This window comes from Haliotis rubra, unplaced genomic scaffold (assembly GCF_003918875.1).
Source record: "Haliotis rubra isolate DU_JTF1 unplaced genomic scaffold, ASM391887v1 Scf10, whole genome shotgun sequence".
NCBI classification, from domain to species: domain Eukaryota; kingdom Metazoa; phylum Mollusca; class Gastropoda; order Lepetellida; family Haliotidae; genus Haliotis; species Haliotis rubra.
The window spans coordinates 4,746,974-4,764,934 of NW_025764892.1; the positions used below are offsets into that span (position 1 = coordinate 4,746,974).

Consider the following 17,961-nt stretch of genomic DNA (forward strand, 5'->3'; position numbering starts at 1 on the left):
CAAAACTATGGCTTCATTAGAGAACGGGTACAGTAATGTTCAGTGAGTATTGAGCTGCATACTGCAGTAACCAAATGGTGATCTGATTCATAATTCGTTTCATTAAATTTCCTGTTAACAGTGAGTGAGTGAGTTGAGTTTTACGCCGCAATATACCAGCAATATATCAGCAGTGGTGGATCCAGAGTGGGGTTCAGGGGGTTCGCCCCCCTCTTCCCTCCCCCACCCCCCTTGTAAATGACTAAAGACCACATCGAACTTAATGTTTAGCAATGGCGAAGCCAAGGTGGGGTTCAGGGGGTTCGTAACACACACTCAGACACACACAACCCACCCCACACCCCTTGACAATTTCTGGATCCGCCTATGTATCAGCGTGGGAAATGATCTTCACACATTGTACCCATGAGGGGAATCGAACCCGGGTCTTCGGCGTGACGAGCGAACACGTTAACTACTAGGCGTACCCGCCGCCTCTAATCATCTTAACATACTTTCGTGATGGAGCATTGAGGTAACTCACCACAAACATTATATTTATAACACTGACCAGAAAAGGACTTCATACAAAACACAGATTTAGGGAATCGAACCCTGACATTCGCCGGGGACACCGTGACCACTCGACTACCGTACCGCCAAAGGTTTATTCGAAATACACGGTATTGTCGTTGTTGACAGATGGGTTAACACTGTTGGTGTGGTAAATCGTGCATGTCTACCAACTGCTTGATGTTAACGGTTATGATGCAATGATGCAAATATTCCCATTCATTTAAACACAATGGTTTGTATCAAACGCGGACATTTCTGGTTTCACAATATGGTTGAGTCTTCCTGTTGATTCTCGCTGGTACAGCGACATACACTGCTGCTCAGGGACACGACCTCGTCAGCAGCTATGACACACAACCAGCCCAGATGAGTGAGAAAGATAAAAGTCGCGCGTAAGTATGATCATTAATTTTATAGTGAGTACAGAGCATGTCATAACTCATTTCATAGATGTGGGTTTTTTGGTTTTACGTTTTTACAACCGTTGAGAAATGTTTCAATGTTTTTACGGAAGTAGGCCTCAATATGGCGCGTAAAGTCGATATCAACACAACGTTGCACCCACGACGGCAGACATTTAAGTCCCACATCTAATTATCTGGCTAAAATATAGACTGCATTATATCATAGGGTGACAAGACGTTTGATGTCACAATTCCACTATGATTTATTGCAGCGATTAGGGAGGAGTTGCTTAATCAGTGTCCTCGTGTTCAGTAGGGTTGTGTCCTGTGAAGATCTGGGTTAGAATTGATCTTCAGTAACCCATGCTTGTCGAAGAGGCGACAAACGGGATCGGGTGGTCAGGCCTGGTTGACACATATCATCGTATCTCATTTTTGTAGATCGATGCTCATGCTGTTGATCACTGGATTGTGTGGTCCAGATTATATTATTTACAGACCGCCGCCATATAGATGGAATATTGCTGGGCGCGGCGTAAAACTAAACTCACTCACGCACTCGCTCAATAGTGTTATCTTCATCTTTTCACCCATGCTGTCGCCAGTGTTCAGGAAACAAGGCTGAGACACAATCAGACAGGATACAGTTTTGTATTAACTTCTCACATTTCCAAACTAAACAAGAATCAGCCCTGTAGCAAGCCAATTTTGTCGTGTTAGTCCGATATGTTGCAAAGCTTTACATTAGATAGTATTGAGGGCTTGCCTAACCTTTTTAGCAACAGTCATGTATAAGCCCGGGCTTTTTGTATAATGGTAGCTACGTCCCTGAGAATTGTCTAGACTCAAGAGATGTGTGTGTAGGTTTTGTGCAACACCTAGGTAGGTGTACAGGGTGGCCAGACAATGCACTGTGCAGAGTTATGTCCCTTGGGACCGATGATTGTCTATTCCAATCCTGGTTCGCCTTGCCTATGTATCCAGGTACGTCAGTACTACCATTTGCTCGAGAGTATTATAAAGGCGGTAAAGGTCAAACATTGCATCAATTCCCAGTTGGAATACTGTTTACTAAATCATATTCACTTACTCACTCATTAAAATACCCTACTTTTTCGCATGACATGGGGGCGCTGGGGTAGCCTAGTGGTTAAAGCGTTGGCTCGTCACGCCGAAGACCCGGGTTCAAATGCCCACATGGGCACAATGTGTGAAGCCCATTTCTGGTGTCCCCCGCCGTAATATTGCTGGAATATTGCTAAAAGTGGCGTAAAACCAAAACTCGGTCAGTCCGCATGACATGGAAATGGACTTATGACAAAAAAACGCGCTTACAATCTTGCGAAACGAACTATTATATTGTTTAGCCTTTATGGCAAATGTATTCATTTAACTTTTCATTTTAAAGCTCCCTAACCGTAAGCTATTTCAAATAAATCATGGTATTTACAACATTATTTAGGGATACAAATCATGACTCCTCGTCTTGACCGTGTAATTAATTGACCGTGAATCGCTACTTGGAGACAAGACACATTCCTTTCCAGGGCTGGAAATAACTGTAAAATTATTAGTGTACTCCGGTACAGTGGCACAAGTAAAATCACTTGCCCTGATAATTTTACACTATACTGGCCGATGTTATTGTTGATTTATTAAATAAACAACATAATTAAGATTGGAAAGTCAACTGGACACCGGTACAGTGTGATAGACAAATATGCTTACCCGACAGAAAAAAACACTGGACTCGGGCGTCGGGCAATGGGTTATTTCCACCCCTGCTTTCCCTGTCATTGCCCTTGGCAAAAGTACATGACTCTCATCTTGCTTGGCGCTGTTTGCTGATGATAGGCCGATTAACATGTGCGAGTAAGACTTAACTGACTTAAAATGTTCCTTGTAGTATTTGAAATGTAAACATGTCCCCGGGATGCATTTAATAACTCGATTCGACAAACAGCGCAGTGCACGTGTAAAATACTCAGGATAGACAAACGATGTTATTCTCAAACTTGAGCATAGAATTCTTGAATATCTCTCGAAATATGGTTGTCAAAACTATGTTGTGTGAACAGTTTGGGCGCTGGGTTCTTTTTTGATGTTGGACATTGTTTGAATAGCCCTCAGACTAACTAACTAACCATTTCAATTTGTATACACCCACCATGCCCTCGTTCTCTGAGCCTGGCGTCAGCCCCGAATACCTGGGTTCGATTTCCAACATGGGTACTATGTGTCAAGCCCATTTCTGGTGTCACCGCTATGCTAATTTTCGAATACTGCAAACATGTGGCGTAAAACTATACTCACTCACTAACCAACTCATTCACACACTCACTCTACCCTACACGTGCATGTTTAACGGCAAACACCGCACTGACATCAACTGTGAATATTTTCTTCCGTATGTTGTGGTTGAAAGTTCCATTCAATGCTAGTTTTTGTATCGAGGTCCTTGAAGCGAGTCGCATGTAGATGTAAACAGGAAATATAAAGTTATTAACAATCGTGGAAATTTAAGGAAATATTTTATAATTAGTTTTCCCCGAGAGATGGTAATGGGGAATATGCTTTATCGTTTAAATAGACTTGTTTGTGGCGTAATGTATTCACTATGTGAGGTAAATGAGTTCGATAAGGAAGTAGAGTAGACATATTAATTTTCAATAGAAACAAAAATCATATGAACCCCATCAGCAAGCGCGAACCAGGCCCTTTCACTCCACATACATCTGTTTCAGTTTAATCGGCATTCTAGAAGTTGTGAGTCAACAATTAAAGAATGCGACGTTTTTATGGATGACAACTTCTTCTTCTCTGTATAGAGCGACGTTTCAGTGTATATTCTTACACCGTTATCAAGCTCAAAGACTTTTAGCGTGAAAGACGCTTATCTTGATAACGGTGTTAGAATATACACTGAAATGTGGCTCTATGCTATAAACAAGTTATTATGCTGTAAACAAGTTATTATGCTGTAAACAAGTTATTATGCTGTAAACAAGTTATTATCCATAAAGTTGTATGCTTCATTCTTCATATCTGTTTTGTCGTACATCACGCGTTCTGCATACAGTTGCTGAAAGTGCATCATAACAGAAACATAAAGATGAGACAGCTTATATACTCAGAGGCAAAAGTTATTGTGACATGGTATTTGTTTATTGGATATTTTGTGAAAGCATTTTGGATTCGAACGAGGGAAAGCGTGCGTGAAAATGGTCAAGGAAACGCAACAAAGCAGTTATTATTCGACTTGCACGAAATTTGCAAGAAGCAGGACGCATTGTTCACCTTAAAAGGCCATACAAACGTGTATCACTTCCATTCAATGCAGTTTTCAGAAGTGCAGACTTCAGGAAAACACCTCTCATCGTTCTGAAACAGTTTCGACATCTCACACTTCGAATAACATGACAGATGGAGTATCGGTATGCTTCAGCCTGGCACCTCGCAGCGTGACGCTGCTTGTCAATGCAACGTCAATAAAAACACGGCACTTATTGCGATGTATTCACAAAAACGATGCAGTTATAGACCTTGTCCCGTTGTGGCCTCCCACCAGTAACGACCCAATGGATTCGAACCACGCATCTCTGACACAGGTTGTAGCCAGCGGCCCTTGCAATCTGTACCATACCTGACAACAGAAAAGTATCTGCCGGAACAGTTCACAATGTATAAGCGTCAACGGAATTCGTGCAGAACGCTCAGCACGACGGCCAATTATGACGCCAGAACATCGACGTCGACGGCTCCAGCGAGGCAGACAACACTTGCGATGGGAAGCACGCGAGTGGAGAAGTGTTACTTCACCGATGAGACAATTTTCCTTCATCAGCAGGACAGTGTCTACAGGTGTGCAGGTGAACGCCATATCAGGCCATGTATTCAGGATTGCGATCATTTTTGAGTGAGTTGAGTGAGTTTTAAGCCGCTTTTAGCAATATTCCATCAATATCACGGCGGGGGACTGGGATCATATTGAAAGCGGGGTGTTATGATCTAGGTTGTATAACAGCTGCAGCAGGAACGCCAATGATTGTGATTGAGGGGAACTGGAATACTTTGAGGTGCAGAGACGAGATGTTGCAAATGGTCGCTTTACCGTATTTTAAACAGAACTGCTCTGGAGTTTCAACGTCGGGACACACGTTGCTTGAGTCGTACATCAGTATCGGCATCAGAACACTGTTAAAGTGAATCAGTGGAGACCCTCTTTTCTCTATTTACAAGGGCTGAGTTTCTGTTTTGTTCCCACATTCAATAAAGAGTCATGTGTGGTGGTCTCAGCTGTCAGACATGTATTCATGAACAATTTATGAAGCAAGCTACACACTGCCCACAAGTTGATTTATGTAAAACAAAAACCCGTCCATTTGAATTGATTTTGTGGGATGTGTAATTTGTATGTTGCCTTTCCAATCATTGTTCTCAATTATTTGTTAAGGATGTAATCTACGTGACCTACATGTATCAATATACAACATAAAATGTTGGAAATAACTGACAATAGCGAGGCAAGTGCTTCAAGAGGATGGAGCAAAATGCAGTAATATGTCACAGATGATACACAGAGAGTGTCTGTGGTACTAAGTACACGTACATGTAAACTCTGTGATGTGATGTGATCCACTTGGCAACTACAATGCATTCTTTTCATATACAACAAATACCTATCAACAATACAGTACTTGTGATACAAAATCCAGCTAATGTTAAACAATGAATTTGCTAGTTTATATTTCAAAGCCGTCTTGACTTTTGTAACGTAAGTACACTAAAGTGAACATTCTTAACATTATCGGACAGTCTCTAACAATGCTATCCCTCGTTACTTTTCCATGGCATCTATTTGTATTGTTTCATCTATGCATATTGCCCATTTTTTTATAATAGTTTAAGATAATCAGTGTATTGTAAGCTACAGAGCTACCAATGAGGGGTATCGTAGATTACCAAACATGTTTTGTTTCTCGTAGTTCTTCAGTTTCCACATCTTTGTTTCATGTTACACTATAATGACTGAAGCTATATGGCCAGATAGATTACATATCGTGGTAACGTAGATTACATATCGTGGTAGCGTAGATTACACGATTTCAGTTTTCAACGTTACATTCTTGAGATGTATTTTTTCCAAAGTTAAAAGCTGTATCCCACCAACTGCCATTGATTTTGATGGAGAAAGTTGTACTTCCTTAAAAGGGAATATAAACAATACTGCAATTACATTTATGTTTTTCTCAATCTGTGTTATTCAATTTGTCAGAGATATCTAGTAGATTACAAAACAAAAAAGATGCCTGTATCTTCATAAGACTGTAACAGGCCAAGGGAGTGTTCCCTATTCTTGATTTTTGCACACCATGTTCCAGGAGTTGTTACCTGTTAAAACCTAATAAAATTTCACAGAATGTTAAGACTGTATTTTTCAAAATGTATTTGGCTATTGGCTCCATTTTACAGAGAATTGGTGTATAATGTCATACTTCTAGTCACATATTTAACACTACAAGAAAATAACATTCTAACGCCACGGGTTTATTCCACTGATTTAGGTATGTTCAAGTGTATGTATCAAGTAATTAACAAAGTGAGGCAATGTTCTATATCCGCCTAAAGTTCACCAAGCGTCGCGATCGGCGTGAACTATGAGAAAACAAGGAAACGGAAAAGTGACAAGTACAACCGAGAAATAGGTTTTCAACAATTAGAAACAAAACAATTCACGTTCTGAATACTTTACTGCATGTATCGTAACGTTAAGGCTAAGGTACATGGCTTGGTTTAGAAAACTAGAATCTGTTGCATTTTCTGCCTCCCAATCAAGATCAGAGAAATATCTACCAGACTACCGGACGGGCTGCTTTTGAAATTTGACCGTGGGACATGAAAATGACCGTGGGACAGGCTGATATTACATGTTGCTATGTGCGCTTAATTCAAAACGTATGTTCAGTACTGTGTCAGAGAGTAGTGTACACTCCTCAGTCAGCACTCTCCAAATACATGAAATGAAATATAACAGGTAAACATACATGAGTGTGAGATGTCCGTCACTTACTTTTCACAACTGGTTTTTCATATGTTTGGATAGCGCAAGATGCAGGAAACAAGCAAATATTTATCAGGACTTTTACACAAAGAGTCCGTGATATATATTCCCAGGTCTGGCATGAGTCACTTTGCACATCAACATTTTTAAAGAATTACTCCACTTTCAAATCATTATTTCAGCCTGAACTATACCTTACAACACTAAGCGATAACACCTTGATTCGTGCATTATGTAAATTACGTATTGCATTGCATTCGTTTAAAGTGAATCTATTGAGACAAAAAATGTACAAATGAAAACATTGCTGTATGCACAAGTTGTAATCTAGGAGTTCTCGGAGATGAGGACCATGTATTATTTGTATGTGAAAGGTATGCGGATCTCCGAACAAAATGTTTACATAGTATCAGTTACAAATGTCTATCTGTTCTCAATACAAAATTATCGAAACCATAACTTCTGTCGGAATTTTCATGAAACATGTGTGTTCCTTATCATGAAGATGTACATATGTTCTTCCCGTCACGGGTTACGGCTATGTCGGCTATTTTGACATGCTCCTAATTAACTTAATGAAAACTCACCAAATGCATGCTCCTAATTAACTTATAGCAAAGACACATACTTCGTTACGAGTTGGCGTTTGAGTATTAAAAGTAACAACGGCAGATGGATGATATCTAGAGGAACGTGAAACATATAACCGAAAAATATGTGTCCCCATGGCATGAATGAAAAGCTGGCCCATGAAGTCCTTGTGCGTTCCTGACATTTTACGTCTGTGAATAGACCGCCTCCGTGGTGTAGTGGTTAGAGCGTCCGCCCGGAGAGCGGAAGGTCGCGAGTTCGATCCCCGACCGCGTCATACCAAAAAGACGTTAAAATATGGTACTTGTTCGTCCCTGCCTGGCGCTCGGCATTAATGGGTACAACAAGGACTGGTCGGCTCGGAGTCAGTATACTGTGTCTGAGTGGGGTATTCATGCTTCACTGCAGCATGGTATCTCAGTGGGCTAGCACTATAAAACCAGCTTCAGTCTGGGCTAGTAGAAGCAGCCGCACATACACATACACACGCATGCACGTCGTCATATGAGCGAAATATTCTCAAGCACGACGTAAAACCCAATTTCGCCTCACCTCACCTCACCTCACGTCTGTGAATAATAAAATAACAGCGATCGCTTCACTTGGATACCACACAGCACTTTCCTCAAGAAATGAACTCCAAATACACGAAACGTTACGGACGGAAACCTTTCCAACTTCTCCAAACATACCCTCGCAAACCTCCTTTAAAAGCTTAATGCTTAATGCATGCATCCATCCGGCCGTTCATCCATCCGTACACACACATGCACGCACACACACACACACACACACACACACACACACACACACACACACACACACACACACACACACACACACACACACACTCAAACACATTACACTACAAATTACAAGCATTAATAAAATGAATGTCTCTTCCAGAAATAAAGAGAGAGGTGACAATGGGCCACCGGAACCAAGCCCTCCACGCCCTAGTTTCTTTAAGAGGTCAGTATATGTGATTATCTCCTTGACATTCATGTTCACTGTCACTGGTGTCACTCATGAGAATCTACGTTCCTGTTCATGGTCATCATCCATTAATGATCAATTTCCGTGTCTGTCCACTGTGCCATATGAAGAAAGTTGTCAATTACAGAACGTGTTTAGTTGGGATGACACTTTCTCAGTAAAGTAGAGATTCCATGACTTTTTGGAGGGTGTGTTCCATCCGGGATGGGGCAGTGGGGTAGCCTACTGGTTAAAGCGTTCGCTCGTCAGGCCGAAGGCCCGGGTTCGATTCCCCATATAGGTACAATGTATGAATCCCTTTGTTGCAATATTCAAGCGGCGAAAAAACATACTCAGTCAGTCCATCCGGGATACACTCACCATGCACCAGGAAACTTTCAGTCTCTCATCTGAATTTACCTTCTTGTTTATTGTCACCTCCATCAGCGATGCTGTAGTCTCTTATCTGAATTTCCGTACTTGTTCATTTGGACCTCTCCATTAGCGATCCTTTACTCACTAACATGAATCTACACTGCTCTACATGGGGCATCGCCATTAGCAATCCTTTACTCACTAACATGAATCTACACTGGTGTTCATGGGACATCTCCATTAGCGATCCTTTACTCACTAACATGAATCTACACTGCTCTACATGGGGCATCGCCATTAGCAATCCTTTACTCACTAACCTGAATCTACACTGCTGTTCATGGGACATCTCCATTAGCGATCCTTTACTCACTAACATGAATCTACACTGCTCTACATGGGGCATCGCCATTAGCGATCCTTTACACACTAACCTGAATCTACACTGCTGTTCATGGGACCTCTCTATTAGGGACCCTTTACTCACTAACATGAATCTACACTGCTCTGGGGCATCGCCATTAGCGATCCTTTACACACTAACCTGAATCTACACTGCTGTTCATGGGACCTCTCTATTAGGGACCCTTTACCCACTAACATGAATCTACACTGCTCTACATGGGGCATCGCCATTAGCGATCCTTTACACACTAACATGAATCTACACTGCTGTTCATGGGACCTCTCTATTAGGGACCCTTTACCCACTAACATGAATCTACACTGCTCTACATGGGGCATCGCCATTAGCAATCCTTTACTCACTAACCTGAATCTACACTGCTGTTCATGGGACCTCTCTATTAGGGACCCTTTACCCACTAACATGAATCTACACTGCTCTACATGGGACATCGCCATTAGCGATCCTTTACACACTAACATGAATCTACACTGCTGTTCATGGGACCTCTCTGTTAGGGACCCTTTACCCACTAACATGAATCTACACTGCTCTACATGGGGCATCGCCATTAGCGATCCTTTACACACTAACCTGAATCTACACTGCTGTTCATGGGACCTCTCTATTAGGGACCCTTTACCCACTAACATGAATCTACACTGCTCTACATGGGGCATCGCCATTAGCGATCCTTTACACACTAAGCTGAATCTACACTGCTGTTCATGGGACCTCTCTATTAGGGACCCTTTACCCACTAACATGAATCTACACTGCTCTACATGGGGCATCGCCATTAGCGATCCTTTACACACTAACCTGAATCTACACTGCTGTTCATGGGACCTCTCTATTAGGGACCCTTTACCCACTAACATGAATCTACACTGCTCTACATGGGGCATCGCCATTAGCGATCCTTTACACACTAACCTGAATCTACACTGCTGTTCATGGGACCTCTCTATTAGGGACCCTTTACTCACTAACATGAATCTACACTGCTCTACATGGGACATCTCCATTAGGGATCCTTTACTCACTAACATGAATCTACACTGCTCTACATGGGGCATCGCCATTAGCGATCCTTTACACACTAACCTGAATCTACACTGCTGTTCATGGGACCTCTCTATTAGGGACCCTTTACTCACTAACCTGAATCTACACTGCTCTACATGGGGCATCGCCATTAGCAATCCTTTACACACTTACCTGAATCTACACTGCTGTTCATGGGACCTCTCTATTAGGGACCCTTTACTCACTAACATGAATCTACACCCCTGTTCATGGGACATCTCCATTAGCGATCCTTTACTCACTAACCTGAATCTACACTGCTGTTCATGGGACCTCTCTATTAGGGACCCTTTACCCACTAACATGAATCTACACTGAACTACATGGGGCATCGCCATTAGCAATCCTTAACACACCTTCCTGAATCTACACTGCTGTTCATGGGACCTCTCTATTAGGGACACTATACCCACTAACATGAATCTACACTGCTCTACATGGGGCATCGCCATTAGCGATCCTTTACACACTAACCTGAATCTACACTGCTGTTCATGGGACCTCTCTATTAGGGACCCTTTACCCACTAACATGAATCTACACTGCTCTACATGGGGCATCGCCATTAGCGATCCTTTACACACTAACCTGAATCTACACTGCTGTTCATGGGACCTCTCTATTAGGGACCCTTTACCCACTAACATGAATCTACACTGCTCTACATGGGGCATCGCCATTAGCAATCCTTTACACACTAACCTGAATCTACACTGCTGTTCATGGGACCTCTCTATTAGGGACCCTTTACCCACTAACATGAATCTACACTGCTCTACATGGGGCATCGCCATTAGCAATCCTTTACACACTTACCTGAATCTACACTGCTGTTCATGGGACCTCTCTATTAGGGACCCTTTACCCACTAACATGAATCTACACTGCTCTACATGGGGCATCGCCATTAGCGATCCTTTACACACTAACCTGAATCTACACTGCTGTTCATGGGACCTCTCTATTAGGGACCCTTTACACACTAACCTGAATCTACACTGCTCTACATGGGGCATCGCCATTAGCAATCCTTTACACACTAACCTGAATCTACACTGCTGTTCATGGGACCTCTCTATTAGGGACCCTTTACTCACTAACCTGAATCTACACTGCTCTACATGGGGCATCGCCATTAGCAATCCTTTACACACTTACCTGAATCTACACTGCTGTTCACGGGACCTCTCTATTAGGGACACTTTACTCACTAACATGAATCTACACCCCTGTTCATGGGACATCTCCATTAGCGATCCTTTCTTCACTAACCTGAATCTACACTGCTGTTCATGGGACCTCTCTATTAGGGACCCTTTACCCACTAACATGAATCTACACTGATCTACATGGGGCATCGCCATTAGCAATCCTTAACCCACCTACCTGAATCAACACTGCTGTTCATGGGACCTCTCTATTAGGGACCCTATACCCACTAACATGAATCTACACTGCTCTACATGGGGCATCGCCATTAGCGATCCTTTACACACTAACCTGAATCTACACTGCTGTTCATGGGACCTCTCTATTAGGGACCCTTTACCCACTAACATGAATCTACACTGCTCTACATGGGGCATCGCCATTAGCGATCCTTTACTCACTAACATGAATCTACACCCCTGTTCATGGGACATCTCAATTAGCGATCCTTTACCCACTAACATGAATCTACACTGCTCTACATGGGGCATCGCCATTAGCGATCCTTTACACACTAACCTGAATCTACACTGCTGTTCATGGGACCTCTCTATTAGGGACCCTTTACCCACTAACATGAATCTACACTGCTCTACATGGGGCATCGCCATTAGCGATCCTTTACACACTAACCTGAATCTACACTGCTGTTCATGGGACCTCTCTATTAGGACCCTTTACTCACTAACATGAATCTACACTGCTCTACATGGGGCATCGCCATTAGCGATCCTTTACACACTAACCTGAATCTACACTGCTGTTCATGGGACCTCTCTATTAGGGACCCTTTACACACTAACCTGAATCTACACTGCTCTACATGGGGCATCGCCATTAGCGACCCTTTACCCACTAACCTGAATCTACACTGCTGTTCATGGGACCTCTCTATTAGGGACCCTTAACTCACTAACCTGAATCTACACTGCTCTACATGGGGCATCGCCATTAGCAATCCTTTACACACTTACCTGAATCTACACTGCTGTTCACGGGACCTCTCTATTAGGGACACTTTACTCACTAACATGAATCTACACCCCTGTTCATGGGACATCTCCATTAGCGATCCTTTCTTCACTAACCTGAATCTACACTGCTGTTCATGGGACCTCTCTATTAGGGACCCTTTACCCACTAACATGAATCTACACTGATCTACATGGGGCATCGCCATTAGCAATCCTTAACCCACCTACCTGAATCAACACTGCTGTTCATGGGACCTCTCTATTAGGGACCCTATACCCACTAACATGAATCTACACTGCTCTACATGGGGCATCGCCATTAGCGATCCTTTACACACTAACCTGAATCTACACTGCTGTTCACGGGACCTCTCTATTAGGGACACTTTACTCACTAACATGAATCTACACCCCTGTTCATGGGACATCTCCATTAGCGATCCTTTACACACTAACCTGAATCTACACTGCTGTTCATGGGACCTCTCTATTAGGGACCCTTTACCCACTAACATGAATCTACACTGAACTACATGGGGCATCGCCATTAGCAATCCTTAACACACCTTCCTGAATCTACACTGCTGTTCATGGGACCTCTCTATTAGGGACACTATACCCACTAACATGAATCTTCACTGCTCTACATGGGGCATCGCCATTAGCGATCCTTTACACACTAACCTGAATCTACACTGCTGTTCATGGGACCTCTCTATTAGGGACCCTTTACCCACTAACATGAATCTACACTGCTCTACATGGGGCATCGCCATTAGCGATCCTTTACACACTAAGCTGAATCTACACTGCTGTTCATGGGACCTCTCTATTAGGGACCCTTTACCCACTAACCTGAATCTACACTGCTCTACATGGGGCATCGCCATTAGCAATCCTTTACACACTAACCTGAATCTACACTGCTGTTCATGGGACCTCTCTATTAGGGACCCTTTACCCACTAACATGAATCTACACTGCTTTTCATGGGGCATCGCCATTAGCAATCCTTTACACACTTACCTGAATCTACACTGCTGTTCATGGGACCTCTCTATTAGGGACCCTTTACCCACTAACATGAATCTACACTGCTCTACATGGGGCATCGCCATTAGCGATCCTTTACACACTAACCTGAATCTACACTGCTGTTCATGGGACCTCTCTATTAGGGACCCTTTACACACTAACCTGAATCTACACTGTTTCTACATGGGGCATCGCCATTAGCGATCCTTTACACACTAACCTGAATCTACACTGCTGTTCATGGGACCTCTCTATTAGGGACCCTTAACTCACTAACCTGAATCTACACTGCTCTACATGGGGCATCGCCATTAGCAATCCTTTACACACTTACCTGAATCTACACTGCTGTTCACGGGACCTCTCTATTAGGGACACTTTACTCACTAACATGAATCTACACCCCTGTTCATGGGACATCTCCATTAGCGATCCTTTCTTCACTAACCTGAATCTACACTGCTGTTCATGGGACCTCTCTATTAGGGACCCTTTACCCACTAACATGAATCTACACTGATCTACATGGGGCATCGCCATTAGCAATCCTTAACCCACCTACCTGAATCAACACTGCTGTTCATGGGACCTCTCTATTAGGGACCCTATACCCACTAACATGAATCTACACTGCTCTACATGGGGCATCGCCATTAGCGATCCTTTACACACTAACCTGAATCTACACTGCTGTTCATGGGACCTCTCTATTAGGGACCCTTTACCCACTAACATGAATCTACACTGCTCTACATGGGGCATCGCCATTAGCAATCCTTTACTCACTAACCTGCATCTACACCCCTGTTCATGGGACATCTCAATTAGCGATCCTTTACCCACTAACATGAATCTACACTGCTCTACATGGGGCATCGCCATTAGCGATCCTTTACACACTAAGCTGAATCTACACTGCTGTTCATGGGACCTCTCTATTAGGGACCCTTTACCCACTAGCATGAATCTACACTGCTCTACATGGGGCATCGCCATTGGCGATCCTTTACACACTAACCTGAATCTACACTGCTGTTCATGGGACCTCTCTATTAGGGACCCTTTACTCACTAACCTGAATCTACACTGCTCTACATGGGGCATCGCCATTAGCGATCCTTTACACACTAACCTGAATCTACACTGCTGTTCATGGGACCTCTCTATTAGAGACCCTTTACCCACTAACATGAATCTACACTGCTCTACATGGGGCATCGCCATTAGCGATCCTTTACACACTAAGCTGAATCTACACTGCTGTTCATGGGACCTCTCTATTAGGGACCCTTTACCCACTAGCATGAATCTACACTGCTCTACATGGGGCATCGCCATTGGCGATCCTTTACACACTAACCTGAATCTACACTGCTGTTCATGGGACCTCTCTATTAGGGACCCTTTACTCACTAACATGAATCTACACTGCTCTACATGGGGCATCGCCATTAGCGATCCTTTACACACTAACCTGAATCTACACTGCTGTTCATGGGACCTCTCTATTAGAGACCCTTTACCCACTAACATGAATCTACACTGCTCTACATGGGGCATCGCCATTGGCGATCCTTTACACACTAACCTGAATCTACACTGCTGTTCATGGGACCTCTCTATTAGGGACCCTTTACTCACTAACATGAATCTACACTGCTCTACATGGGGCATCGCCATTAGCGATCCTTTACACACTAACCTGAATCTACACTGCTGTTCATGGGACCTCTCTATTAGAGACCCTTTACCCACTAACATGAATCTACACTGCTCTACATGGGGCATCGCCATTAGCGATCCTTTACACACTAACCTGAATCTACACTGCTGTTCATGGGACCTCTCTATTAGGGACCCTTTACACACTAACCTGAATCTACACTGCTCTACATGGGGCATCGCCATTAGCGACCCTTTACCCACTAACCTGAACCACGTGTTAGCCATGTATGTTCCACCAAACCCCTTTTGAAATTGAAAACGAGAACATGGCCATGAACACAACAATGATAACACTGCGTTTCCATGGTTATTTCAGACTGCGGAGGGTGTTCAGGAGACGTAAACGTTCAAACAGAAAACCAAAACGGGATGACTATGTTAATGTTAATCCTGTTGACCTCCCATCCAATCACCACTCCAAGTCTGGAAAAAGGTTGTCTATATCTGGACCGATGCCAGTTGAAGTGAAATCACCCCCAAACACACTAAAGGTAACACTTGAAATCGAGGCGCCTCCTTCGGTGCCATCTGGTAGTCCGGTAACACCTAAAGAAGTCGAGCAAGCTCAGATAGAAGCTTCTGAAGCTGTACCTGCAGTTACCATTGAACACGCCGCAGCTGATCCTGATCTGAATGTGGACAAAGTCACTGTTAGGACCGAAGTCAACACTAAGGATTCAGGAAATCATACGGACGACTCTGAGGAAGATGTCTGTGCGACCTACGTACCCATGGGGAAGCCTCTTCGGGCACTCAGAAAAAGTAAGACTTTTACTGAAGGGGTGCTTACAAAGCCACACATATTTACAAATCAGCATCCCAGCAATACACCTCCAACGTCCCGAAACTATAGGGACACTTTAAATAGAGAGGAAGAGCGTCCTTTCAGCATTTACCAGAACAGTGCAGTAGAAGATGTTGATGATGAAACAGAAGAGATAGATAATATTCACCTAAAATATTTCAATGCTTTTAACGCGACTCAAGATAAACCAAGGAGCGTTTACATGGAACCTGATACAAGTCTGAGGGTCGGCCATCCACGAGGACTTGCTCTAAGTTCCTCAGACCTCAAAACGGGCAGACCCACTGATGACCTGTTCAAATGGGGATGGTGGAAGCCAGACCAGTCTTCACACAATATTCACGACGAGCTGGAGACGAAACATGATGGTGCAGTCAAGGTGGTACCCGACTTTGACCTATACGTCCGTATGGGGGGAAGGTCGACCGGATCGCCGGGGTGTCGGCCACCCCCGGGGGACGGAAGGAGGAGCAGAAGCTTAACCGTGCCAAATATCTTTGCGTCAGAATTTGAAGACGCTGTTTCCGATGATCTGCCTAAGCTTTCATTATGGTGCCCCCCGAGTCCATCCGGTGAATTTAATTCGGAGTCCACGATAAAGTTTAATACGTGTCCACGGCCATGTTCTGTAGCTCACTATGTTAATTTCAAAGGCAGTATCCCTCCTAAATAAAGACCAAGATGTTAACATTCGCTGGTATTGAATGTGCGCAATAATATATGATGCAATGATGTTTTCATGATATTTACCAGATATACAATTCCCAGGGATCTTTATAGCGTAATACCTAACCTATTGCTATCACGGACATTGGTATCTGAATCTGAATGAAAGACATGTGTCTCTGTGTGTAAAGATCTGTGAGATAAAGAAATTGTAAGTAACCAATATGTGAATAATTTCTGTTATCATTTCGTTATCGAGATGAATTTAATGTCATGGCATTGTCTCAGAAAATGCTTGCACATTACGTCTGTATGTTATGGAATTCGAGAAGGGACATTGTCAGGTTGTCGCCCTCTCAAAAACAAGCCAAAAAGAGGCAAAATTAACCAAAGCGCGACAATGCGACCTTGCGACAGTGCGACATTTCGGCCATTTGTCGTATTGTCGCGTTTTGAATAATATTTTTCTATTCATCCCAAGGGCGACAATGCGACATCGGGAAAATTTTCAAGTTCAAACTTTGTCATTGTCTTACTGTCGCCCGATCTTAGATGTATACGAAAGCCTAAAAATGCGCGACAATGCGACATGATGAATGTGTCGCATTGTCGCGCTTCCGTTCATTTTGCTTCTTTTTGAGAGGGCGACAATGCGAGAACGCGACAATGTCTCTTCTAGGATTCCATAGTATACTCATGCCAATAATGGTTGTCACCCCCTTCAATTTTCCTAATTGGAGAGGGGGGTGGGGGTGGGGGGTGACAACCATTATTGGCATGAGTATATGTTGTGTAACCTTCCACTCTGCAATATACCAGTTATATGGTGGAGATCTGTCAATAATCCAGTCCGGACCAGACAGTCTAATAATCAATGTCATGAGCATCAATCTATGCAATCAGGGTACATTATTTGTAGATACATGAACGAAATGTCTATAGGACAAACCGTTTTTGTCTTTCCTGTTTAAAGCAAGTGACATCCGATTCGTCATAATAAGAACATATCTGGACAATAATGAACTTGACATAATGGATCTGGGTGAGGAATAAAAGCAGTAATTCTTTATATTTTGTATTACGATAGCACA

At 43.2% G+C, this 17,961-nt stretch overlaps 1 protein-coding gene across 1 annotated transcript; it reads left to right on the forward strand.

Moving 5' to 3' along the window:
* Positions 1-832: 832 nt before the first annotated feature.
* On the forward strand, positions 833-17,093 carry LOC124266307. Its single transcript, XM_046701121.1, has 3 exons — positions 833-947; positions 8,518-8,583; positions 15,716-17,093. Exons 1-3 carry the CDS (start codon positions 922-924, stop codon positions 16,875-16,877), a joined length of 1,254 nt encoding a protein of 417 aa, XP_046557077.1. The 5' UTR covers positions 833-921; the 3' UTR covers positions 16,878-17,093.
* The last annotated feature ends 868 nt before the right edge of the window (positions 17,094-17,961 follow it).

Excerpts from the sequence above, each read along its gene's own strand:
- LOC124266307 (XM_046701121.1), top strand. The coding sequence starts at position 922 with ATGAGTGAGAAAGATAAAAGTCGCGC. Across the intron at positions 948-8,517 it reads GAGAAAGATAAAAGTCGCGC|AAATAAAGAGAGAGGTGACA; the intron begins GTAAGTATGATC and ends TGTCTCTTCCAG. Across the intron at positions 8,584-15,715 it reads CGCCCTAGTTTCTTTAAGAG|ACTGCGGAGGGTGTTCAGGA; the intron begins GTCAGTATATGT and ends TGGTTATTTCAG.